Source organism: Aythya ferina, assembly GCF_964211825.1.
Source record: "Aythya ferina genome assembly, chromosome: 9".
In the NCBI taxonomy this organism is placed as follows: Eukaryota; Metazoa; Chordata; class Aves; order Anseriformes; family Anatidae; genus Aythya; species Aythya ferina.
In genome coordinates, this window is record NC_140305.1 from 15,973,584 (window position 1) to 15,999,163 (window position 25,580).

Here is a 25,580-nt window from a genome sequence, read left to right on the forward strand (position 1 = left end):
GAATGTATATTATTTTTGCTTGCTATATATACACTGCCTATAGAGAAAAGATTTCAAAATGCTTTACAGAAAAGAAAATTGCTTCCTTAATTTTCATTCCAGCTAGTTACAGACTCGTCCTCTTAACATGGACAAAAATAACAAACCAAGAGTAATCAAATGGCTTCAAGTGTTTCACAATATCTAGCCATTAATTGTATTTCTATAAAGTTTCACTTTCACTTGTAGTGTAAAAGCTGAAACTATAGTTTTGCAGATTAGAAGCACGAAGCAGCAGTGGCCATGCAATGGAATAAAATAAAAGGAATTTTCACAATGTCTTTATGAAAACGTGTATCTAAGAGACATGAATAATTGCTTTATATTGAGCAATGAGAAATTATAATGATTCTTTCATGATCTAAACGTGATTACCTGTCTGAACGATTGTTCGTCTAAAATCTATTTTTCTTGATGGAGGGCTTCTATGAAAGCTTCAAGTTTTTCCTGAATTTCCCGAACTTTTTCTGAAGAAATAAAAAAGATTGTCATTTAAATATCCAGCTACTTACATTCTTCCACATCAGAAGAAATGAAACTGATCCCTTTGAACAAAGAACTTCTACAAATACATTTAATGATTATCATGCTAATAATTCCGTAATTTAACAAAGAAATCCCATATTGCTGTATTTCAAAAATCTGAAACTTTCATTATGTCATGCACAGCAGAACTACCATACACCTGGTACCTGTAGGGAATTGTTACCCTTTAACTAATGTCCACTAACCCACCTCTCTTTTAATCAAATATCCTTATTATCCACAACAAGTGTCACAAACAACACAAATCATTCTAAAAAGAGTTAAAAAAAACAAGTGACCTTTCAGCAGGCAGAATTTCAGGGAACCACCAAACAACAGCATTCAATACCCCTATACAAAAGGGCATATACAACATTAAAAATGTTTAATGTTTACACTTCATTTCCTTGCATATCAGTAGTAACCAGATGGATGTGGGCAGAACCTTATTTTATACAAACGCTAAAGATGGGAGCTTATTTCTTAAAAACAAAACCAAACCAATAAAACACAAGACTAGAACATCACTGCAAGCAGCTACTATGAATAAAAAGGTAACATTGGGAAAAATACAGGATTTTAGGCATTTTTCCACTCTTTTCTGAATTCCACACAATGCTTGTCATCATATAGCCTATTTGATTTATTAAACAGCTTATGAAGCAAGGTTTAGAACCTAGCTGGAATCTAAAGCCTGCAAGATTTCCTCCTTCTCTCTCACCACATCCTCATTGAAGCTCCTTCTGTGTGCGATTATAGCCATGAAAAAAAGCACACTTCAGAAAAATGAGCGGGGACAGACAAAACTAAGTCCAATGGGAATATACATGTAAAAAATGTCCAGTCTTTCCCCTTTCCTCCACATCCCAAGACACAAAATACTGTTGGATTAAACCTGTATGTTGCATGAAATACAAGGTTTGATTTTTGTTTTCTTTTATTTTTTTTTTAATCTATCTTCTATTAATGTTTTCTTCTCTTTGCCAATACCATATGTTATAAACTTGCTTTGCTGAGCTGAAATAACAGCAAAACAGAATGAAAAGTACACCTATTATCCTTAAATGGGGATACATAAGCATTATGGGAGAAAGAAGTAGGACCTCAAACAGGAATATAAGAATGTAGCCAAGGGAAATAGAAGTTCATCTAGTAATAAATTGCCAATCCCACAGATAATTATAAAAACAATTTTAGAGCAGTACTAATACCCAAACTCAACAAAATCATGTAGTCCTGTTCTAGCAGAAGTACAGGATTTTCGTTAGCATTTAATAAAATATGTAAAATAGTCTGCATGGGAATGAAGAAATCTCTAACTTACATCTTTATCATGCAATTTTTAGGTGATGAAAGGCAAATCACTTATACTTTCAACACTTCAGTGTCCCCTTCCCCAGTAGTGCTTATCTACCAACACAGAGACCCAGGGAGCATGAATCACTCTCTGGGTCCTAAAGAAAACACCAAAGAACTTCCTCTAGTTTCAGCTGCTTTCATTTTTTAAATGTACTTTGATATTAAATGAAGATTACAGTCAGTTTAAGGGGTGAAAGCTGTATTTTTGGAAGTTACAGAACAGCAGTAGCCGATTTTTTATTTTTATTTTTAGCAGAAAAAGTTGTGAATCAGTTCAGCAGAGAGAACTTTTGAATGCTGCCAATGGAAAAAAAAATTAAAAAAAATCACAAAATCACTACTTCTCACTAAGTCTGAAGTGTTTGTTTGCTATCTTTAAGTCAGAAAAAAGCAGTTTGATCTTTTTGGTGTGTCAGTATATAAACCTCTCGTGTAACAAAAACAATACTTTGGCATATATTAGGCAGCTGCTTAGCACAGCTTCTAATATTGATGCTGCGTATGTTTACAAAATCAATGTTTGAAAAAAGTGTCTTATTATCTTGGAGAGAGTCAACACATTTTTGGGAATTGTTAACCCTGTATCTCTTTCTCCAAAATGAACAGCAGTTGCCAGTGATATCTGGAGATTCAATCTCACTGCCCAGAAGGTCTCTTCAGGTTGTGCTCTTAATAGCTTTGTTTTTGGAGTGAATGTATATATTTATACAGTAACTATAAACTGGTACATTTTCCCCCAAATATTATTTATACAGTAACTATAAATTGGTACATTTTTCCCCAAATATACTTTTCCTATTGATCAAGCCATTAGGCTCAGTGAAAGCAGGCAGATTTAGCAGTATTAAATGCAAATATTTTCCCTTCTCAACTCCTCGCTAATGAAATATTCAAGTATTGAAAATTAATAGCATCAGCAAAAGTCTGTAATTATTATTTCACCCTTAAAAAAAGAAAAGGTTTGTGCCAACAAAAGCTATTCTAATTTTCTGATTAGGGCATATTAAAATAACAGGGTAGCAAATATTTATTCCACCAGAACGTACTGAATCGGCTGTGTTTGCTTAGAGAACAGACACACTAAAATTGCCTCCATATTATGAGAACTTTATTAGTTTTTATACTTGGACTGAATTGAAATGATTGCTTAACTGTAATAATTATGAGGTCTTGGGGTAATTTAATACTTTGAAAAAACACGCTAGCTATTCTTAAGAAAGAACAGTTACAATGACTGCCAAATAGCTGCAATTACTCATGCTATGCCTTGCATTCCTAGCAGTAGGAAAGCCTCCTGCAGCAGCAGATACCAGCCAACCTGTAAGATTTACCCCACAAGTCCGTTCTGTAGCATAGAGAAACAGTATGTTAAATCAGCTCACCTTTTAAATAGAGGAACTGCAGAGTTACACACTGACACTACACACATCTTAATAAACCAGTAAATGTAAATGCTTGGCAGAACTTTTCTGAAGAGTACAAGTGCAGGGGCTGCAGTTCTGGGATAGATGCCAGTAGGTTCCCCAGCACTTTGTGACACTGCATTTGCCACAGAAACGTATTGTTGCAGTTCAAGAGTCAGATTTTACCTGCCTTTAGTTGAGGAAGTTTTTGGATGCAGTTCTCTTCACTGTGAAATACAGAATCTGTGTACCCAGATTTGCAGGGTTATCATTGACAGCTTCACCAAAATATTGATTGAAAACTTCCTCAAAAAAAGTGCTTTAATTTAGAAGTACATAGTAACATGTCAAACCCCGAACATCACTTAGGTTTCAGATAAGAACACTTACTACTTAATACAAAAGGTAATTATGAGACAGCCTAAGTGACCCGTTGCCCTTCCTATATATTATGATTGTGTGTTTTTCCATGTAGAAGTAAATCTTGGATTAAAAGCATTCAGTTTGCTAGCAAATGATTTCTGTAGCATGTTAAACTAGCCCAGTACTATTATGCCATGCTGAAGTATCGCAGAAGTCTTTGAAGTACTGCACTCTTATTATATGGTATTTCAGAAGTTTAAATATACACTATTGCTTAATGTTATAGCTTCTAGAAAGAGCAGTGTCTGACAGTTTTAAGGCAGAACTGAAGTTACAAATACATAACAGTGATAAAAAAAATCAAATGGTACCAATGAAGAGTAAATGTAACTGAACTCTATTCTCCATCTTCAGAACAGGAAAATTCACAGGCCTAGGGGCAATGAATGGCTATTCTATTTCCCATTTACCCCGTGTTTACCTAAAAGATAAGCTGTTCATACATCAGCTCATTATGCCTCTTGATCTGGTCATGAATATTCCCATAATCCTCCTTCCATATCCCATAAAACTTCACTGACAGAATGAGGAAATTCTTTATTCGGGTATCTTGAGATCCTCATTCATGCACCTTATCTCCATTCATATCCTTATCTCCGTAAGAAATGATATTGCTACCTACTCATTTTCTTTTCATTAATCCTGTGATACTAGATCTAAAAGGCCCAAACCCAGACTAATTGATCTGTAATTAGGATTTGGATACGCTTTGAACACACCAAAAAAACCCACAGCCACAGATAAAGTTTGCTTTTAACATCATAAGCTGTTCAGAAGAAAACTCCCTCAGATATTCATTCTCACAAGGGCTGCTTGCTCACTGCTTGCAGGCCATTTTAACTAAGATCATCTACCAACTAATAGTACAGAGGCTAAAGAATCACTGCTAAAGTGAAACTAAAATATCAAACCTATCAAACAAAACTCCTGAAGTAAGGCCAAATAATCTTAGGAATATTGTTAAACAAATTGAAAAAGTGAAGCTTATTACTTATTTCAACAATACTGTAAGTAGCAAGAAAAAAGGTTTCTAGATATTTTTCAGCTGCATTAATTGGTTTTACAGAAGATGTGAACTCTCTTCACAAAATTGCTCTTGCTTATGATTCTAAATATAAATGAATTTATTGGCATTCAAATCGATCATACTTATATGTAAGTAAGCAATGGATTTAGCACAGAATTTTAAAGATAACCATGGCTCTCTGTACCACAACTTGGAGAAAAGTGCACAAGGATTTTGTTATGTAAGACAAGTCAAAATGCTTCCCTTTCCCCTGTTTACAAGTCTGCCCATATGACACTGATTTTCAGTTGCACCATCAAGAAAAATTGAAAACTCTTTCAGGACAGAGATGCATCTTTATTCTGCACTTCAATGACGCAAATAGCAAGAAAAGGCATGATAAAATTTGTTAATAGTTCATTATATATCCTCCTGTTATACATTAAAGTGATTTCTACTTCTGACTATCACTTACACTGCTTCTATATCTGTTAACTCATGGTTCTTCCTTTTGCTCTGGATTTTACTTTGGTTTTAGCCTTGCTTCTCTGCCTTTTCTTTTTCTTTTTTTTTTTTTTTTTTTTTTAATCTGCCTTTCGTCATCCCTTCATTGCCTATAACCATTGTCACTGCTTGCTGTGATACTTGTGTGTTACGGTTAATTAACCACAGTGGCAAAAATGTTGAATTTATTGCTGTGAATGCCTCATCTTTCCTCTAGCAAAAAGAAAAGCCCAGTCTGTAGTCAGATTTCACCAGGATGCCCAGAAGCACGCTATTAAAAGCTGGAAATGCTGCTCCATGGTTTCCTATTGACAGCTGAATTTTTGCTTAGGGCTACCTAAGACATAGACCCCATACTTGTACTCAACCCCCTACAACCATCCAGGTGGAGAACTGAAAAAAAAAATCTCCCTGAAGTTCAGCCATTTGCACCACATTCCTGAACTTTCTAAAGGCCACGCAAAAGCCAGACCTCTTGTCGAAACAGTGAGAGGCAGCGTGCTAAAAGGCACTCCAAGTAATATCCGAAGGAGCAGGCTTTCCACCCACAGTCCCCAGACCTGCACCAACACGCTTTCTCTTGTCTCACCCCACCGCAGCCTAACAGCTCCCGTAATTCACTGATCGGGGCAGGGTCATGTCCTGCTGAAATTTAGAAAATCCTTTGAAACCACCCATTGCACTTTTTGCCAGTTTCCTCTTGATCGCATACCATATTTCCCTCTGGTTAAGGACAAGAGGAAAGCTAAAATTTTAAGAGGGGAAAAAAAGGCAAAACCACCCAGGCTGCCCTTAAAGAGACAGAACATCATTTATCAGCTGCAAAGACAGATTTATAAGTAGAGGGCCCCCTCTGTTCCTTTAAGGCTGCAAAACAGATGGGAAGTGAATGGACAGTCAAAGGGTCAAGAAAACACACGGGAGGTGCTGCTTGTCTGCTCTATGTATGTTCCCAGCATAAGAAAGAGGTCAAGATTGTAACTGCATGGCTGGGTGCTGGAAAGGCCTTTTCTTTAAGCTGTTACAAAGACAAACGCTGTTCCTCATCCTGCTGTCAAACCGTTATAAATATTGGTTTGTCAAGAGAGTTTCAGCATCTACTTTTTTTTTTTTTTTTTTTTTTTAAAGGCTGAACAGGAGGATGAATCACGTGAATGATTCTTAAACAATTAGCTCATTAGTGTAATAAAAGCTCTGCAGAACTCGGCAAAGTTTAAATGGAATTTATAATAGTTCACGTAGACAATCCCTGAATCGTTAGAAATAGCCTTTAAAACGCAAGCTTGCAGAAAACAGCTAGCATACCCTTCAGTTACTAGCACTTTGAATGAAGATGCTAACTGATGCTTGCATTCACTATGACTGTGTTTCTTATACCTACTGCAATCTGTGGTAAGAGTTGAATTTACAGCCAGATCAATTGAATTCTTTCTATAAATTCTGATTTTAAAGTATGCTCTCTGGAACAGGACAATTCTGATACTAAGCTTTGTAAATACATTTATGGATCAGGCTTCCCTTCTCAGACATACATCCACCATTATATTCAGAGTTAGTTACAACCCTTCTACTTGCCGCCTTAAATCCCTTTGCCACCCTGAGCCAACTGGCATTTTAATCCGCATGACATCTAGAATCAGTGTACTCTGGTTATCAGTCCCAGAAAGACAATGATGAGGACAGACACATACTCTACTGAAGTGAATCAGGTGAGATATTTTCATCACAAAATACAGTATTTCAGTGTCCTCTCAGAAATATTTATTTTAAATACTAGAACCAGAGAAGTCACCAGTCATAATCTTCCAATACGTCTATTAAGATCTCCAATCTCATTTTCACAGATCTGACTTCATCTGTAACTGACCTGGTTGAAAAATTTTCTTCAGCATGGCATTAACAGGAGAAAACAGAGAAACCGTTTCTTACAAATACATACAGAGTGAAAATTCCTCTTTTCCCTATTTACAGGTGGATCTGCCTCTAAAGCAGGAAAAGATCAATTAGATCGTAAATTTAGCCTGTTCTAGGAACCTAATAAAATTTTAATCTTGTCATTTTAGACAGAAAAAATAAAAGTAAAAATCAAACCTGCCATCACTGAAGTTGCTTCTGTTGCAAGTATTAATATCATATTCCCCCTACATATTTTATCTGAGCAAAGCTATCATTTACCACTTTTATTTCAGACTAAAGAGAACCAGGCAGCAGCAGAAGATAACCTAATCTGAAAACACTTCAGCTGTTTTTATAAGGTATTGAGCTTTGCCACATTAATTTAGCATTACTAATAACGCTTTTTAGCACCAGAAATGGGAATTGTGCATTGTGCTGGTGAAACTGTAGGTTACCAATCAATCAATGCCTTGACCTATAGCTGCCCCAGATTCACAAGTGGGACCTTTGCAGCTTAATGAAATGGCTTCGACAACACATTTCCCTGCTCCTCAGCCAAACAGAACAGAAGCTCACTGTATTTCTTGGAGCTGTCCCCAGGGCTCTTCAGACTGGTAAGCACGAAGTCTTTCTGTCCCTGGCAGGGCAGGAACATAGAGCAGAGGTACGTGCCTGAAGCAGAAGTGACAACTACGCAGACTTCTGACTTTATACAAGATGTTTCTACAGGTTGTTACACAAATCCCTCTTGTCTACAGAAAAGAAACTAAATATTACCACTGCAAAATGTGAGGTCACAGACTAGTATACATTTCTTTACTGCCATTACAGTTAGCTTAACGTACAAATGCAGCTTAATAAAGATTAATAATCGAGTTTATGAGAGTCATGATGTCTGCAGTAGCAAGGTAGGACTTGGGCTCCTTCCAGTCCTCTGTCTCTACCACATATTTTTAATTAAAACTGTTCTAATAACTCAATCTTTCAACAAATTCTAGTTTTGCTGCCTACTGGACAGCTAGAAGGAGCTTAGCAGCAGAATGACAAGGAAACCTCATAAACCAGACTCACCTCTTGAATCAGACTTACAGACACAGTTTTCATTTCAAAATCAAGAAAATTAACCTAGCATGTATCAGAACATGATGTTATTCATTATTTTGGGTGGAAATGGCAAAAAGTGTAAGGTAAAGGCAAACCAGAAATACTACCCAATGATTTATGTAGTGTTGTAAAATAATTTACTTTTTTCTAACTGATGCAGAAAAGACACATACAGCTATGATACAGTAAATTACTTACATAAAGGCTACCATCCCCTTGGAGCTATGAAAGTGTAAGGAGACTAACAGTATAAATAACTGATACACACTGGTTCTCCACCCAAAGTAAAATGTACTCAGTAGTTAGTTAAATAATGATCTAATATGCTATCAGGAATATTTATGTGAAACTCTGTCAGAAAATTAGATTGTGATAAGTTTTTAGATCACAATAATAATGAAGTTTCTGACCATCAAAAATGAAGTTTGTCATCATGTTCTGAGGAAGAACAGATTGTTCTGCTATGATTTTCTTAGTTTATTATCATTCCTAACTGAAAATATTAATTGATTTGTATACAGTTCTACATTAGAAGCAAAGTAGAATCCATTACAGTATTAAAAATGCATAGCACCCATTTCACTGATTTCTTGAGGTTCTGAAGTGAACACTCCACAGTTCCATACTAGTTCTAAGCAAATACCTATACCAGTCAGTTTAAAATTTTGCATTTCCACAAGTAGCAATCTCTACACAATAAGTACTTACTCAAGACTTGATTAATAGCAACCCTCAAACAACCAGTACTGAAAAGAAAATAGTGTACAATTAAATATTTTGATCCTTGCATCATTAAGGGCATTTTAGGAAAAAATAAATAAATTTGGCATAGGAAAGAATGGCCGTTGATTACCAAAAATGTGGATCTAGGTCTAGATTAACAGGGATTAAATATGTCATTACTCATACAGCAGTTTATCATCATTTTTCAACATCAACTTTAAGTGATAGACTTCGCTTCGTCAGTGACAAATGTGCTGAACTTTGTAAGCATCCGTTTCGGAACCTGGACACCAGTGCCTAACTCTTCATCAATAACTTTAAGGAATTGTAGCAGAGGCACTTTGGTCATCTGGGATTCTTAAGTTAAGTAAACCATCACTCCATCACAGGAGGTTTACACGTGATGGATGTTCTCCCTTGAGGATTACTTCCCTCTCTGAGAAGATGCAGCTTTTAAAGCACTTTCTGCCATGATACAAAGCAGGAACTACCTTATCTGCACTTTGACAGAGACCATCCTACACATTCTTCTGGTTCTAATTCATCAGTTTCATGCAGCTGCCGCAGAACTTAAAGAAAATAAAACATTCAGCCAGGGTCTTTCATACCAAAGCACACTTAGGTTAACTTCATAAACTCTTTACATGGAATTAAACTCAATAATCATGTGAAAAACAGTTTAATTACATTCTATCCTAGTAACTGCAAGTTGGCAAATCTACTAAATTAACAGGATGTATTTTAGTCTCATGTTGTTGACTCGCTCTTGTTCAAAGGAGGGCAACTGGAAGACATGAATGCACCGACTGATTCCAAGTGTGTTGCCCCCGACTTTCTGCATCATGGAGCTCCAAGTCCTCTACAGAGCTCACACGGAGCCCAGGAGTCACACTGCCACCTGCACGGGGCTGCCGCCAGTAAATCTTGAAGTCATTAGACACATATGGCCCACACAAGCACTTTATTTGACTGATTGAGATGTGGGCAGAAATGAACGTGTTCGAAGTGACAATCAGCCTCTGAAAAGATGCAGGCCATACTAGCATCCTGGTGGGAGCTGCTGGTAGGGGACTGTGAAGACAGCAGCTACCCCGCACATGCTTATTAGGAGCCTGAAGACGTGTTTGATGATTCCCAGGGAGGAATGGCCACTCTGACTTTGTTTGAATAGAAGGCCACAACACCTCCTGGTGCAAGCTTGTCAGCTCAGGATCAGACTGTAACTACACGCTCCTCAGGAACACTGCTATGACCAGCTGAATGGAGCAAAAGAAGAAATGCTGCCTTTCTGTGAAACGCCTCACAACTACAAAGTGAATGCATTTTTACTGCAGTAGCTTCTCAAACAATCGTTAGGCATCATGGAAAAAAACAAGAGCACAAAACTGTAATTCTGAAGATTCTTAAAAAATAACTCCTCCATTTGGATTTCCTAGGATGCTTTCCTTTTTTCTATGCCTTTCTTTGAGAATTCCTTGTGCAGTAGGGATAACATCTGGGCTCTAACTAAATATCTTCAAAATTATACCTTTTATTCCTCTCTCTTGTAAACACTGAAAACCATGTTGCTTCTCAACAAGCACCTTAAACATTGATTTAAAGACTACTAACAGCTGCCTTTTGAGCTGTTTTGTCTGCCTTTGGTTTCTAGGGGAAACTATCTGATATATGCCTGTTTGAGAGAAGAACTTTCTTCCTATAGCTGAGCTTTTTCCCCTATGAAACTTTTAACCTTTTAAAAAAGGGGAAGCCCATAACAGCAAAGAAAAGAGGAGCAAAGGCTTTAGAAAGCCAAGTCAATGCTAAGTCATGAGCATATGTAATCAACAATGTCACATAGGACAGAGGTAAAATCAAAATACTGTTGACAGTCATCTCAAAGGACTGAAATTTAATTAGGCTACAGTAATGACCACAACATAGGATTACTTTCACATAGCATTTTTATTCTGTGGCTAAGAGCAATGAAAGGAGAAAAAACAAAAAACAAAAAAACAAAAAAAAAGCAACAACCACAGAGCAAGTCATTATCTGCAAAGTACTGCTCATAGACTTTATCCTCAACTTCACATAAATGAATAATGAAAAAAGGAGATTCACTTGGATCTAAATCAGTTTGCTGCATACAACAGACATAACAGAGCCCACTCAGCTTAGCCAAATACATCACAGAAATCCCAGATCCTGAGTCAGCAATTTGAAAGTACTAACCTGAACTTCTGTTAGCTAACTGAATTACAGAATATTATGTATGTGATATTAAATCATTCATGCTCAAAGACAGTTTGCAAAATAGAGTGCAGCACAGCACAATTGCAAGGTTTGCACTCAACTGTAATGGATTCAACACAAGAAGTAGTAATGTTAAGGATTTTGTGTGTGAACTACTAAGCAATGGTTTTAGATGTCAAACTTGAAAGTATTTTACTACAACACTGGTTTATTAGTTTTTGTATGCTCTACTCTACAAAAAAAATAAAGTTCTACAAATTGTTATATTTTCCACATTACAAATGTATAACAGAATTTAAACAAATTGCCCTAAGCTAAGGACTCTCATTTCTTTATGTGAGGGCTCACTGCTTACAAGTTTCAAAAGGCTTTTGTGCAGAATGAAGTCTCAGCTAGCCCAGAACACCTGTACAGGTGTCAATATTACTGACAAATGAACTCAGAGGCTGACCCCTTCACATTCATACCTAGTAATTTCTGGATCCAATTTCCACAGGCATTCTGCAAGCTTCTTCCCACTTTCTGCCAGTGGAAACCCCACGGAAACGCACATGGTTTTACATATAATTTAGTGAAGTTCTGTGTTTTCTTTCTGTGCTTTTTAGCTTGTGAGGAAACATGACACTGAATGAATAGCATGCTGGCCTAGGAAAGATGCTTTATGTGTACTGTCCTTCTGTGTGATTATCCTGTACAGAAATATTTTTTTCCATAAACAATACCTTTGCATTTTATTTTATCTGTTTGAAAGGAATAAAGGAAAGGAAATAAGGGAAGATAGATCATGTGCATATTTTCTTAGTCTCAGTAAAGTATTTTGTCTCCAGTGAAGTAAATGGCAAAGCTCCTGTTGGTGGCCTGAAAGTAGGATCCGCTTTAAGAATACAATGTACACGTGCACCACCTAGCGTGTTTTAAATGCTACTGCAATTGTAGCTCAGATTTAGGATAAAATACTGGAAGATCCTATTTCCTTTCCAAAATGATTAAAGTATTCAGATTTTAACAGTTATTTAGTAACAAAGCTTATTAAACTAAAGCTTGCCATACATTTGCTAACGAGATTTATATATCTGAGAAAAAATTATCATCCCTTACAATCTTTATAAATTGTAATCTTCATATATAAAAGAAAAACAAAACAAAACAAAAAATATCAGAGTGTGGAAAACAAGAGGGACAAGGCTAGGCATCTTCCCCCAGAGGAAAAAAAGCTATTATCCAAGCAACAAATGCCCACTGCGTATGCTATGTGCATGCATCAATAAACAAGAAATAGTAACCAGGGAGGAAGGCTTGGCACCAGCTCTGCTGCCACGCTAATCCTTCCCACTCCCACAAAGGCCAATCATTGCCATCTTGTGTTGGAAAAGGTGTAAAGCAATTGAAGTACTGTACAAAGCTCATGCTACTGAGGAAGCTTGCTTTGGCCTTCTACAGAAAAGAAGCAAGTCCAAGCAGAGTGGCATTCTGAAAACAGATAGTTCTGGGAAGCCCTTCACTGGTTGTTCAACAAAAACAAAAGTAGCCACATTATGTAGTCATCTGCAGAAAGTTTAGATTTATTCAAGTCATCAATTTTGCTCTGATCTATAGAATATTTCTATTATAGTTGCTATTCTGTAGTTTCTATTACAAACAAAACAGCAAAAAAAAAAGAAGACACAAGCAGTGCTTTAGAGCATGCAATAAAAATAATGCAGTCCTGACATTTTTATGAGCGGAAATTCTCCTTCAAAAGATTAATGTTTGCCATAATACTTTTAGCTCACTTTACCCTATTTTACTTCTTACAGAACCTAACACATGATGTATTTAAGATACTGATTTAGCTAAGCATATAGCAAAATACCAAGGTCTGTATAACATAAGTTTCATATCAAAATACTTTGTCCTTTGGCAGCCAGCACAATCTAGAAGCATCTATGAACTGGAACGCAAATATAAATCTTGTTGTTGCTGATAAGTCAACACAGGGTGAAAGACCTGGCTACGATTTTCAACTGACAGACAACTTCAGTGAAGAACTTCAAGACAGATATTGCACCAGAGTTGCGAGGGAGATTGTAAACAACTACATTAGAAGAGGTTCCTACGGACTGCTGAATATGCCTCAAGTACCCAGTTATACAAGCAAGAGACAGCCAGCAGTTTCCTCTTGTTTCCACATCCTCAGCAAAACAAACAAATCTCAGTTATCTCTACAGTTTTGAATACAGCATGGAAAGCGACTAGGCTGATGGACTCTGGACTGGCTGTTACTTCTCACAAAATAACCTGGGGTTGTAACAGGTAGCCCTGTGCAATCATCAGCTCATTGCTAAGGAGCAGTCAAGAAAGGGAACAGACTTACTAATTATTAGTAAAAGACCAGAATAAAAACCAGAAAGCATCATAATATAACTGTACACATCTAGAAGGCAGGTACAGCTCAAATATTGTGTGCAGGCCTGCTCTTTCAATTCAAAAAGGTTTTAGTAGAACTACAAAGGGTGTTTCATGATTTCAACAAGCCCTGCCAATGTCCTTGCAAGGAGCAACTACATATGAGAATTTTTCAACCAGGAAAAACAAGAGCAAGTGCTGGTAGCGTAAGCATCTGTGAAGTCATAAGAGGCACAAAAAATGAAGGGAGAAAGATTACTGAATGTTTTTCACAGTGCAAGGACTAAGGAAAACCAAATGAAACTGGCAGGTGGCTCAGAAACAAACAAAAGGAAGTACTTTTTCACACAATGTGTAGTTAAACTCTGGAACTAATTGCCACAGGATGTTGCAGATGCCAAAGTTTACATGAGTTCAAAAAGCAATTACAGAAATTCACAGGGGGAAAAATCATGAAGGGCTATTAATCACAAAGATATTACCTCAGGATTAGGAATCTTGGAACCACAGATTGGTGAAAGACCACACTAGAGAAGCACTGCTGTATGTTTAACCTGTTCTTACGCTTTTCCTTAGGTACCCATACCTGCTCACTGCTAGGGGCAAGACTCTGGGGTACACCCACTGCAGGCCTCTTTCAAAAGCTATTAATCTCTAAGAATGGAGGAATTGAAAAGTTTTTAAAGTCACTTTTTCCCAATTCAGCTATTCACCTTCTGCTCTGCCTCTTTTTATATTTTATAACCCCTTCTTCCAGATGTCTCCTGTCCTAGGGCTTCTTTATTTCCATAAACTTAGTATTCATTCACTGGCACTAGTATCAAAATGATACTCCTGGGGAGGAGCCCATAACAGATAAAGGCCTCTATTAGAAGAAAACCTTCAGTACATTACAAAACGTGTAATTTGTCAGAAACTGTTTGAAATAAACACAGAAAGGCAGCAAGACTCAGGACCTAAAGGCTGTCAAGGAAAATTCACTGAGGTTGAAATACAATTCCAGGATGCAGAATATAGACAAAACCTGCTGAAGTAAGTTCTGAGACTTATGTGAGCTCTCATTATGAGATTGGGTTGCCATGTAATAAACAGTTTGCCATCAAACAGTATCTTGAATGAACAGTAAAACACTTTCAGTGCTTCAACATGAAAAAGCTGACAGACAAAAGTAAGGCAGGATTGCCATATCATCAGTATCAAAAAGAAGAATCCCAACCTCAGTTACATAAAGAAGTTAGATTTATAGATAGAGTTTGTAGAGCTATTTGACAGGAAACTCTATTAACAAGCAGAGCCTCATATTAACAAATTTACAATGGAAATTAAAAGACAATTTGTAACTATCAGAGGAATGATATACTGGAACAGGTTTTCAGTATGAATAGCAAGCCTCCAAAAGTCAACCAGTTTAAAGATGGAGCTCAAAATAAATGAAGAAGATGGATTATATAAACACAGCTGTCTACAACAGAGGGAGACTAGACTTTATGACACCGCAGATCCCTTCCATTCCTAATTAAAATACAAATACTTTATGAATGTGCATTGTGGGACTGAGGACTTTCTTTCCTTAAGCAGAGTTCTGATCACCACTCAATGCTGTAAGAATGAAATTACTTGTAAAGCCACCTGAGAGTTCAATGCATTATGCTATCAAAGTCTGACTCGGGAGTATAAAAAATTGCAACACAGACAAGCACTCTATTCGCTACGGGAAAGGCACAGAAATCCCCTTTCCTTGTCATTTGTCCATAAAAATTATCACCACTTAGCAATAAAAGCATGCAGAAAGTAGAGAGAACATTGCTGATTTGACTAACAGAGCTAATCAGTGGTGGTTTTAAAATCTTCCCATAGGAACAATAAAACAGAGCATGTCATCATACATCATTTTGCACCGAATAATGATTATTTCATTAGAAAAATGTGCCTGGGATCTGTGACCTCCTGAATCTAAAGAAATTTGGTGCAATGATGGTGTTTTAGCTAGATGGTAATTTATGAAATACATACTACAAAGTTGAAGCATGCATACTAAAGCATGGATACCTATGTTTATAATCACACAGTGTGCTCCTACAGGTCTAGTCTGAGTTTATAAAATAAAAACTCCAGCCATTACTGCTTTGAAATTGAACATTATTCCCGATGCTGGTGAGAAGTAAAACTGACAACACAAAAATTCCAAGTCAATTTGTCAGAAAGCAAACAGCAGTGTTCAGTAATAAAAGGAGACCACTACCTCATTAAATATCTATGCTTCACTGTACAGGTCACCACTAGTTTTACCTCAACATTGGCAGGAAGGCAAGGGGGAAACCTTATTTTGTAAAATACTTTCCATCCAAAAGAATGGCTACAAGAAGGCTGATACAGGATTTCAAAAGCAATACAGGGTGTGTGGAGAGAGTTGTGGACCTATAATAAACCTTAGATAGTCACACTAGCTATTGCAGAGACCAAACAGCCTAATAGATAGATCATTTGTCCTAGATTCACTACAACTCCTACATACAATTCTGAACTATTACAGCAACACCTAAAGGACAAATACTGTAATTGATTGAGTTTTCAATAACAACAATCTGCGATCTCCAAATACAGATATTTATGTATTCACATGGATTTTTACTTATCACAAACTTTTTTCTTCTCCTTTTGCATAACATTTTTTTTTTTCCCCTGCCAGTCTGAGTGTACAGAGAGGGTCTGAGTGGAAGCCTCACAGAATAATATCAGAATGCTGCCAAGGAAACAAGGCATGTGCAAGAGGAAGCCCCAGCAGCTACAAGTCCGTCTAAACCTCAATAGATGTGAAGGTAGCTAGCACAAGTAGTACCCCAGCCTCGATTGCCCCCTTCAAACCTTTCACTGTTTAAGAACTTAATATATTAACAACAGAACTCCGTAACACTTCTGAGTGACTCAAATCACTACACTAACTGTAGTCCTTCCAGAAGGTTAAATCTGCTAGATTTTCTTCCTTGTTTTGTCTCTCAATATAATGGTCATCTCAGTTTAATAAGCTGACAGGTTTTGGTTCTGTATGCAAGGACTAAAAACAGCTGGTCAGGAAGTCAAAGGCATTTCCAACTAATCTGTGTTAAATGCGTCAGCATTATCTGTGGGAGGCACCCAATGATTAAAAGTATGTGTGATCAAATCCTCCTTATATAGTCAAGACTGAATGACCCAGAGACAGGTAGGTCTCAGAGGTGTGGATTAACCGTATCGTACCAGAAAAACAGCACCCACCCTTTATGACATTACTGTGTTTTAACTATATTTCTCAATATACTGGTGCAATGTATTTATATCAGTGAGTATACATCTAGTGTAAATTATGTTCTTCTATCACATTTTACTGCCCATGTCCACATTTAAATCAGTAAGATCTGACTATATTAAAAAAAAATAATCCATTTGTAATACTTACAAAACACTGGTACGTGAATGAGCCACATAGCATTAGGTGTTCTTAACCTTACTTTCCCATTCATAGGGACAGAGGTCGGAATCTGTTTCAATTCAAGCTACTTCCCGAAGACTATAAAACAGGTACTTACTGAGATCCTCTGCAAGCTGGACCCTTTTGCCAGTTAGGAGCTTAACCTTTTTTTCACTGTCCTCAGCAAAATCTTCAAGCACTTCCTTTACATTCTTTTCCAAGCGTCTTACTGTTGGAAAAACAAAGGAGGGGTGAGCAATAGCACTTCTGCAGCTACATTTTTTTAAAAATATCAAATATTTTAAAATTAAAATATATAGCATCATTGACTTGAGAAAGAAAAATGTAGTCACTATTTATTGATTTTTTTTTCTGCTTGGAAAAATAGACAATTGGCATCAGATAAGCTGAAAATACTTTAAACTGGAAAGTATCTTAATTATTTGACATTCCATTTACATTAAATCATTCTAATTTAATGTAAATCATTAATCACTCTAATTTAACGTAAATGAAATGTCAAATTTTAGTTACTTTACATTCTTTAATTACCCAACCAGGACATAAAAATCAGCCAGTCAGTCATGCTGAGCATGAAAGGAACAGAGAGCTAGAGGAATGCTAAAAAAAAAAAATTTTTTTTTTTTTTAATTCAAACACCTCAATTCACTGTGAGCCTTACCTTCAGTATTAGTAAGCTGCTGCCTCAGTGTATTTGCTGTAATTGCCAGCATTCGCTGAATTCGCCAGAAGAGGACAATATCATTGCATTCGAGCTGAAACGAAGGAAGTCGTACTGTCAGACCCTTGATGTCCAGTAAATATCCTACACTTACAAGGCCCTACATATACACATCCTGATCTCACATAACAATCCCACAGAATAACTGCTGGAAGTAACAAAGAAACAAATATACATGTTAAAAAACATATCAGCCCTATTTAATACAGTGTATGTGTATTAAATCTCTTTTCAATCTATTAATTTCATTTTTCAACAGAAACTGACATATTAAGGGATATAATAAAGAAAGTTTACACATCCTATAAGCAAGGTTGTGAGAATGACCTAATACTCACTGAAACACCATACTTGTTCATAACACACTGAAAGACAACAGCTGAATTCCATATTGTAACTCCCTGTCTGCCAAATGCTTCTGAAGACAGAGTTGGAGCAAGGGCTGTATTAATTAACAACAGAAGAGACAGTTTCTACACTTGCTAGGAGAACTAATATCACATTAAGGACACCTTAAAAGACAAAAAAAAAAAAGGGGGGGGGGGAGAGGTGGCTGGACATCACAGAGTGGCAGCTTTCTACCCTACAATCTCATTCTGTTGTCTCTCAGAGACAAAGATATTTCTGCAGCAGTAAAGATTTCTGGCTCCATGAGGATAGTTGTTTCTCATTTAAAAGCAAAATAAAACTCCACATAAAGTCAGGAGCTCCACTCTTTCAGTAATTTCTCTTTGATTTAAAATACAGAAGTAAAAAACTGCATATTATTTTCTTTGTGTTACTTTGTGCATACGGTCATTTGTTGTACAAGTTTGGCTTTAGAAAATGGGAAAGTCGTTTAACAGAAAAGATAATTATTTACAACCAGCCAGTTGTAAGCTCCAGTTGCTTTTCTCCCCTGTTGATCACATGGGGTTCCAAGCATCAACTCTAAACACTTATTTACCATGCTTATTTCATAAAAAAACACCTTTACTTAAAGCTTTCACTGATCATTTAGTACCAATAAAGAAAACAAATATCAATGTAAAAGTGGGAAAAATGGATGCCAACAAGATATCAATAGCTGTACAATACTGCTTTTAACAGTGTATTTGCAATACACATTGACAAATTCGCAGATGCTGAGTTCGTATGTGACCTCTAGTGGTCATTTTATATAATTACCACCAGGGTGGAATTTTAATAAATCACAAGCCTCACAGAAAACATCCAAGATTACCAGCTACATTAAGATAAAGGATACAAAAGAAATCTTATACTAGTTTAAAGTATTTGTGGGAAGTTTTCAACTTAACTGAAAATTTTAAGCAAAACTTTAATGTGTATCAGTCCTACATTTTACCTCTGAGTCCACAAAATGCCGTTGATAGTAATAGAAACCTCTTCGACAAAGGTTGCAGTGGTTCAAAGCAGTCTTCAGGAAATATCTTCTATAAATTTGGTGCCATGTGTCTTTTATCTAGCAAAAAAAAAAAACAGTACTTAAATATATTTTTAAATTATATACTACAGAATATGACAAATTATGCTGCTCTTGGCATGATGCAATCTTCACCTTAACATTGAGAATACATTTTTGAGTCATGCAAATTAATTTGCTAGTTAAACCAGATTAAAGCACAGAGAAATATTTAATGGGTCTTATATAAACAAAAATGGATATATTTTCTTCATTTTCTCCATATTTATGTTCTAGTTCTTCAAAATTAAACACACTTAGAAAGCAAGGCTGTTAAAAAAAAAAAGTTGCTTAGCACTCATACAGCAGATGTGGATTACTATGCTGACCTTTAAAATTGAGAGATGATAAATGCTGTATAAGAAACAGGCAACAGTTATTTATATAACTTTTCTACTGTGAATAAACACACACATGAATATCAAAGATGTAGCTAAAGTTACTGCAGAAAAAAATCACTGTTAAAACATCCACATCTATTACTTATTGTTTGAATTTTCGTGTAGTTAAAAATTAATCTTTAATTAGATAAAAGGTCTAATTATAGTTAAGAGCCTTACACTGCAAAAAGATAAATCATTTTACAGAACGTTTTAAACCCACATTACATTCCCTCAGGGCACTCTAATAAAACTGCATTTTGCAAGTGTTTTTACAAAATTCCCCTCTCTTGGATGTAATTATGAACTGTATATACAACCACAATGAAAACTTAGGAATGTGCAACATGTTTTTATCATATCTTGCTCATACGGGCCTTGATTCCACTGTATAACATATGAACAATAATTTTAAACAAGCCTTGTCACAATTCAGGCCTGTGCTGCTGGTGAGAAAATCTGCTCAGCAGATTCTGAGTTCAGTCTGAACTGACAGATTCCACAGTGTTGTACTGCACTTGTCTGACAGCCAACAGAAGTGTGTGAATTGCGTGCAAGCAGTCATTAGTAATCCATTTGCAAACATCTGGACTACAAACTCAGTATTTAGACACAATCCTTTGTATACTATATAGAAAGAACATCCAAATGTTCATAGGGAGCTTCCATATGTTTTATCACAATGGCATCTTACCAGACAGGGGTCCACTGTTATTCCTCTTGCTTCAAGATTCTTTCTGACAGTTGTCACTTCATCATTTGCCAGATAAGCTGCATGTTCTTCATTGCATTTGATTAACTTCTCAAGTTCATTTTTTGTTTCATTACGAATATTCTAGGATAAGAATGATTAGTTGGAACTGATTATTATAGATTTGGAGATCATAATCACCTCCTCAATAAACAATCTCCTAATAAGCCAGTGTCAAATACCTCTGACACTATTACATTTATGTGATCCAAGTGTATTTGTGTACATACATCTAATACAAAGTAACTTTAAATGGCTAATTTTCTATTTTTTTTCCTGTTCATTATGCACAGAAGTATAGGAGAGGAATGGAAGGTTAGAAAAAAAAAAATCAAAGCTGTTAGCCTTCTTTCCTCTTCAGGAGTATCAGCTAGTGTGGTTCACATTCATATATTTAATTACATGATTCTGCTGCTCTGCAAACTCCTGTTTAGTTTTGAACTGTATCTGCCCCCTGCAGTAGACATACAACCAAAAATTTACAAGAAATTTTGTGCCATTTTATTTTGATACTAACTGGAGGAGGAAAAAAATAATCAGAACAAAAACCAGACCATAGGCTTTCTGACACCAGTGAAAACTGTCAGCTTTGCTTATCAGCTAGCAAAAAGTCTTTATGGTCTTTAGCTCACCAGACTATATCTTTAAGTTGTTGTTCATTAAATTCAAGTAAGTTAGGCTGAAATGACTGCCTTTCTCCCAGACCTGGCTGCACAGTTGACTGTAAAACTCCTTCCTCTGAAACAAATTACTTTCTAGTGTATTCTGTTAAATTTTACTTACTTCTTTAAAGTATGATTCAGTTTGAGAAATATCTAGAAAAAGTAACATAAAAAGCCCATCATCACTGGGCACTGAAAGGAAGGTGCTATTTAAATTCAAAAGAAGCAAATTCCAAAAGAGTAAATGAGAAGAGAGGTTATGATGAAAACAGTCAATCAGAACATACAACTGTGACAACACCAGTGATAATGCTATCACATATCAATGAAATCCGAATGGAGCACAATAGAAAACTGCACAAGACTTCTGCTTAAAAGTGACTTCCACCCTCTTTTCATCAATTTATCTTTACTGAAAGAATAAAATCCAGGTCAATAGTATAATAGTACAGATGTAATTCAACTGAAGAAGACAGTTTACAAACCAGTATCTATCTTAAGATGAAACAAATATATAGAAATCTAGATGTTGTAATAATTAAAACTTAATTAAAAGCAAGAACAATCGCAAAGTATTTAAACCTAAGAGTGTTTTTGAAATCTTAAATTCTGTGAAGAGGGTTGGTATTTTTGAAAACTGACCTAGTAACAATCAAAGTTTTCTAAATGTAAGGATCTTTTTTTTTTTTTTTTTTTTCTATTTTTTACCTTTACTTTTTTTTTTTTCTTTATATTCTTCCCCTGTCCCTCTTCTTTTTACCTGTTCTTTGGTGCGGCCTATCCAATACATCCACCTTTTTTTCCAGTCTGGACCCACCATATCTTCAATAACAGATTCAGCTAAAGAAAAGAAACATGATATTATCACATGAAATATATGCAAACAGCCAAATTTACAGTTCTAAAAATAGACTCGAGATGAAGAATGGATATTTTGTGCCACGAGTCAGGTATTTTTTTTTAATTAGTATTTTAAAATGACTGCCAATGGGCACTGGTAGATATTTCAAGGAAATATATAAGAAACGTGCCATCTCTCCACTAAGACAGCCTTCTTTACAGCTTCCATGTTCCAAGTGATGAGTTTCAAATCTTGTTGCAACTTGCATCAAAATTAATTATACTTGATAACCATAATTGGACCAACCATTTTATATATTTCTGTGCCATTTTTTGATTCTCTATCTCTCTATCATTTATCTACTGGTTGCCTTATTTGTTACAAAAGGAAGAACACTACTAGCTTATTCAGGCTGCATTTTGACCAGTATTTGCATCACTATCAGCGCAACTTTAAACTGTCTCTACTATCTCAGCGCAAGATTTTGTATGAGCACAACTGCAGTGATGAGAAAATTGGCCCAGATTAAGAAGAACACGACTAGAATACATCGCACAACTCACTGTCTTTGAGGCGACTTTGGAGCGTCTCTTCCATGAAGTGAATAGCTGCATCCCACTGCTGTTTATCCGATATCGACCGATCTTCTAAGGCATTGTGCTGGATCACTCGCTGCAATACAGAACATCTTTTTAGCATAAAATAAGTAATTTATTCAGGATTTAGTAAAACAAAACAAAAAGCCAAAAACCCCATAAAACCACAAAAAAGCAATATAGCAACACAGAACTAATTCTGATATCCTCTTCACCTTTTGATGTCCACAACAACAGCATTTACTGGACACACATGATTTATCCAAAAGGCAGTTTTCCAAGCACTAACAAAAATATTTTCTTGTGCCTTTAATTTGACCCTTTGGTATAGCCTAGCATAAGTAATGTTAAAAAAAAAAAATAAAAAAAATGCAACAGACAACATGAAGTCCCACTAGATTGTGGAATCTATAAAAATAGCAGTAAAATTTTGTTGTTTTATGTGGCTATACTTAACAGAGCAAATAAGCTAATACTGTAATACTGAACAATTCTCACATTTAAAGAATACAAAAATACTGAACATGCAACTTAAGTCAAATGATTTCAACAGCACTTAGCAATAGTATGAAAAACCCACTACATTATACCAGACTATCCTCTGCTCTCTCATTCCATTTATGTCGCTTAATACTTTCTTCTTTGACAGCTTGTTTCAGTTTATCAAAGATATCATCATGCTCTTTTCCTTTGGGTTCTGTCATGAAACGGGAAAATTCTTCTTGCAATGTCTCCCATGCAACCTAGAAAGTCAGAAGACAACACCTACTGAAGCAGACCACTATACCATGCACCAACCTGTGAAGGAACATTTACTATAGTTCCTACAACAATTTGCATACATTCTGAAAGCAAAGTACAATCATAAGTCACTGACTTTTCCTTTGCTGTCTTATCCATTACTACAAGGTCAACACTGAAGTTTACTTCATTATGTTGCAAGTTGAATTCTGTTAAACTTGCATACACCTATAAAATATGAACATACCTAGTTCGAAGGAGCTGTTTAAGCTTTTTTTTTCTTCTGTTTTAACAGAGAAATTTGTCAGAAGAACAAAATATGATGTTCATGCTGTACGTTCTTCTTGACATCAAGACTGTGCTAGCCTTCTCTGACATGTAAGCTGGTAAGAACTGCAAATAGACTTTCAAACCATCAGTTTACTTCTCTGGACCTACGCTTGCATTTTAACAAACTTTACACAGATATATATTTTTTAATTTTAAATAAAAGGCATTGTAAAATGAAAATGAAGCACAGCTTTATTTACAGAGCTGAAATATCTTAATCCACTTAAATTCTAACCTCTACTGCTTTATTAGGCAGTTGCTTGTCAGTCCACTGCTTCAGTTTGATGTCCACAGTTGTGTTAAATGTCCCTGAGTTCATGGTCTGTGCTGCTGGAAGGTAGATATTCTCAATCACGTGTGTAGATACCCTCTCCCATAATGTCTTCTGAAGAATCTCTTCCCTAAAATAGAAAGTTATAATATCTATAATGGCTTCCAAAACAAAACCGTCTAAATGGTGTGCATTCAATTTTGCAGAAACACTGACAAAGGACTACAGACCACAGGAAACACTCCTTAACGCCAGCGCACAACTTCAACCCAAACCCAGCTGGAATTACGGACGGAGCTACACAATGTTTCTGGTAGAAAAGACAGCTTCAGAAGTTCACTTCAACAAGACTTTTGGCTCCTACTGCACAATAAGGGTTTCTTGCACATTTTAACTCTAACAGTATAACCATGCAAACTGTGTGTGTCCATATGCATGGCAGGTGGGGGAATGTTAACGGGTCAGACCGTAAAGCATTGAAATGATTTGACTTAGAAGTCCACACTCCCATAACAAAGCACGTGGGGTTTGTTTCTGTTGTATTCTGAACTTTTTTTTGGGGGGTGGGGAGGGGACATGCCAACAAACATCCCAGATTTGATAAATAATGAATCAAGTTGAGAAGTTCAACCTACCCAATCCACAACATAAAATGAACTTTAGCACCTATTACATAGAAAATAGCAGCAAATACCAAAATGGCAAAACTGCATTATATTTGGACTAGAAGAGGAATCCAGACTAATACAGTGCTTACACCACTCTTCTCTGATCATAATTGCATGCCTGGACTTATTTAATGACATTAAGTGCCAGACATATTACCTTGGTTATTAATCAATAACCAAGTGCCAGTTCAATTCAGGTCACTGAAGGCAAAGGCATTAAAGGAAACTTTGTAATTGCCTGTTATGAAACAGGCTGTCAAAGTAATCCTTTTCATTGGCCATTCTCCTCTAAGACTGCATGTAGAGTGACTTTACTATGAAGTGATGCTACACTTAAAATACTTAGGGTAAGTTCTCTCTTTCTCATACCTAAGTGTGCCTTACAGAGAAGTAGGGTAGCATAGAAAGGTGGTACTTTGTTTTGTCTACCAATGAGACAGCTGTTTTTACAGACAAGAATTATATCATCTTTCAACTTAGAAGTCTCCAATTCACAGGGACACAAATCATTTCTTCCCCTCGACAAGGCGCTATGTATTATTTTGACATGCACGCTGGTAAGCCCAAAACAGGAAGCTAAACGGAATTACTGACTTCAAATGAACATCTTCAACATGACCATTCCCTTTCATCTCAATAGATATTTCAAGAGAATCATAAAAATATCTATTGTTAATTATACTGTATATTGAAACAGCAAAACAAAGCATTAACTGGCATTATATAATTTTTGTCAATGGATTCTACAGGTATTTGTGAATCTGGATACTTCTACACCGAGAAAAGAAATAATAATACATTGTCCTAAGAAAAACAGTTTCCTAACTATATCAGATAATTTTATTAGTAAACCCTTTATATTTTAACAGTAAATTCTGTTAGTCAACCAAAAAGCAGAAAAGCTATCATACCAGTGCTTTGGTGTAACCTGAGTCAAACTTATGACTTCATCAAGAATCTCATTCTTCGCCTTTTCAAATAGTTCATTCTATGCAAAAGGAAAAACAGGAAATACGATTTTATTTTAAGTACAGTTTGACCACATTTTTATGTAAAGAGTAACAAAAAACTTTTTCTTTGGGCCTTTAA

General features: G+C 36.0%; 1 protein-coding gene across 4 annotated transcripts in view; it reads right to left on the reverse strand.

The window, feature by feature from the left end:
• OPA1 (OPA1 mitochondrial dynamin like GTPase) overlaps window positions 1-25,580 on the reverse strand; it is a 52,668-nt gene that overhangs the window by 2,108 nt on the left and 24,980 nt on the right. For all 4 annotated transcript variants that reach the window (XM_084529203.1, XM_084529204.1, XM_084529202.1 and 1 more), the window contains 10 exons: window positions 25,403-25,479; window positions 23,788-23,953; window positions 23,072-23,224; window positions 22,449-22,557; window positions 21,805-21,884; window positions 20,326-20,466; window positions 19,135-19,251; window positions 17,730-17,823; window positions 17,166-17,276; window positions 415-506 (listed from right to left, as the gene is read on the reverse strand). In XM_084529203.1, coding sequence (XP_084385329.1) covers window positions 442-506; window positions 17,166-17,276; window positions 17,730-17,823; window positions 19,135-19,251; window positions 20,326-20,466; window positions 21,805-21,884; window positions 22,449-22,557; window positions 23,072-23,224; window positions 23,788-23,953; window positions 25,403-25,479 — 1,113 coding nt within the window. In that variant the 3' untranslated portion in view covers window positions 415-441. The remainder of the gene's footprint in view (window positions 1-414; window positions 507-17,165; window positions 17,277-17,729; window positions 17,824-19,134; window positions 19,252-20,325; window positions 20,467-21,804; window positions 21,885-22,448; window positions 22,558-23,071; window positions 23,225-23,787; window positions 23,954-25,402; window positions 25,480-25,580) is intronic.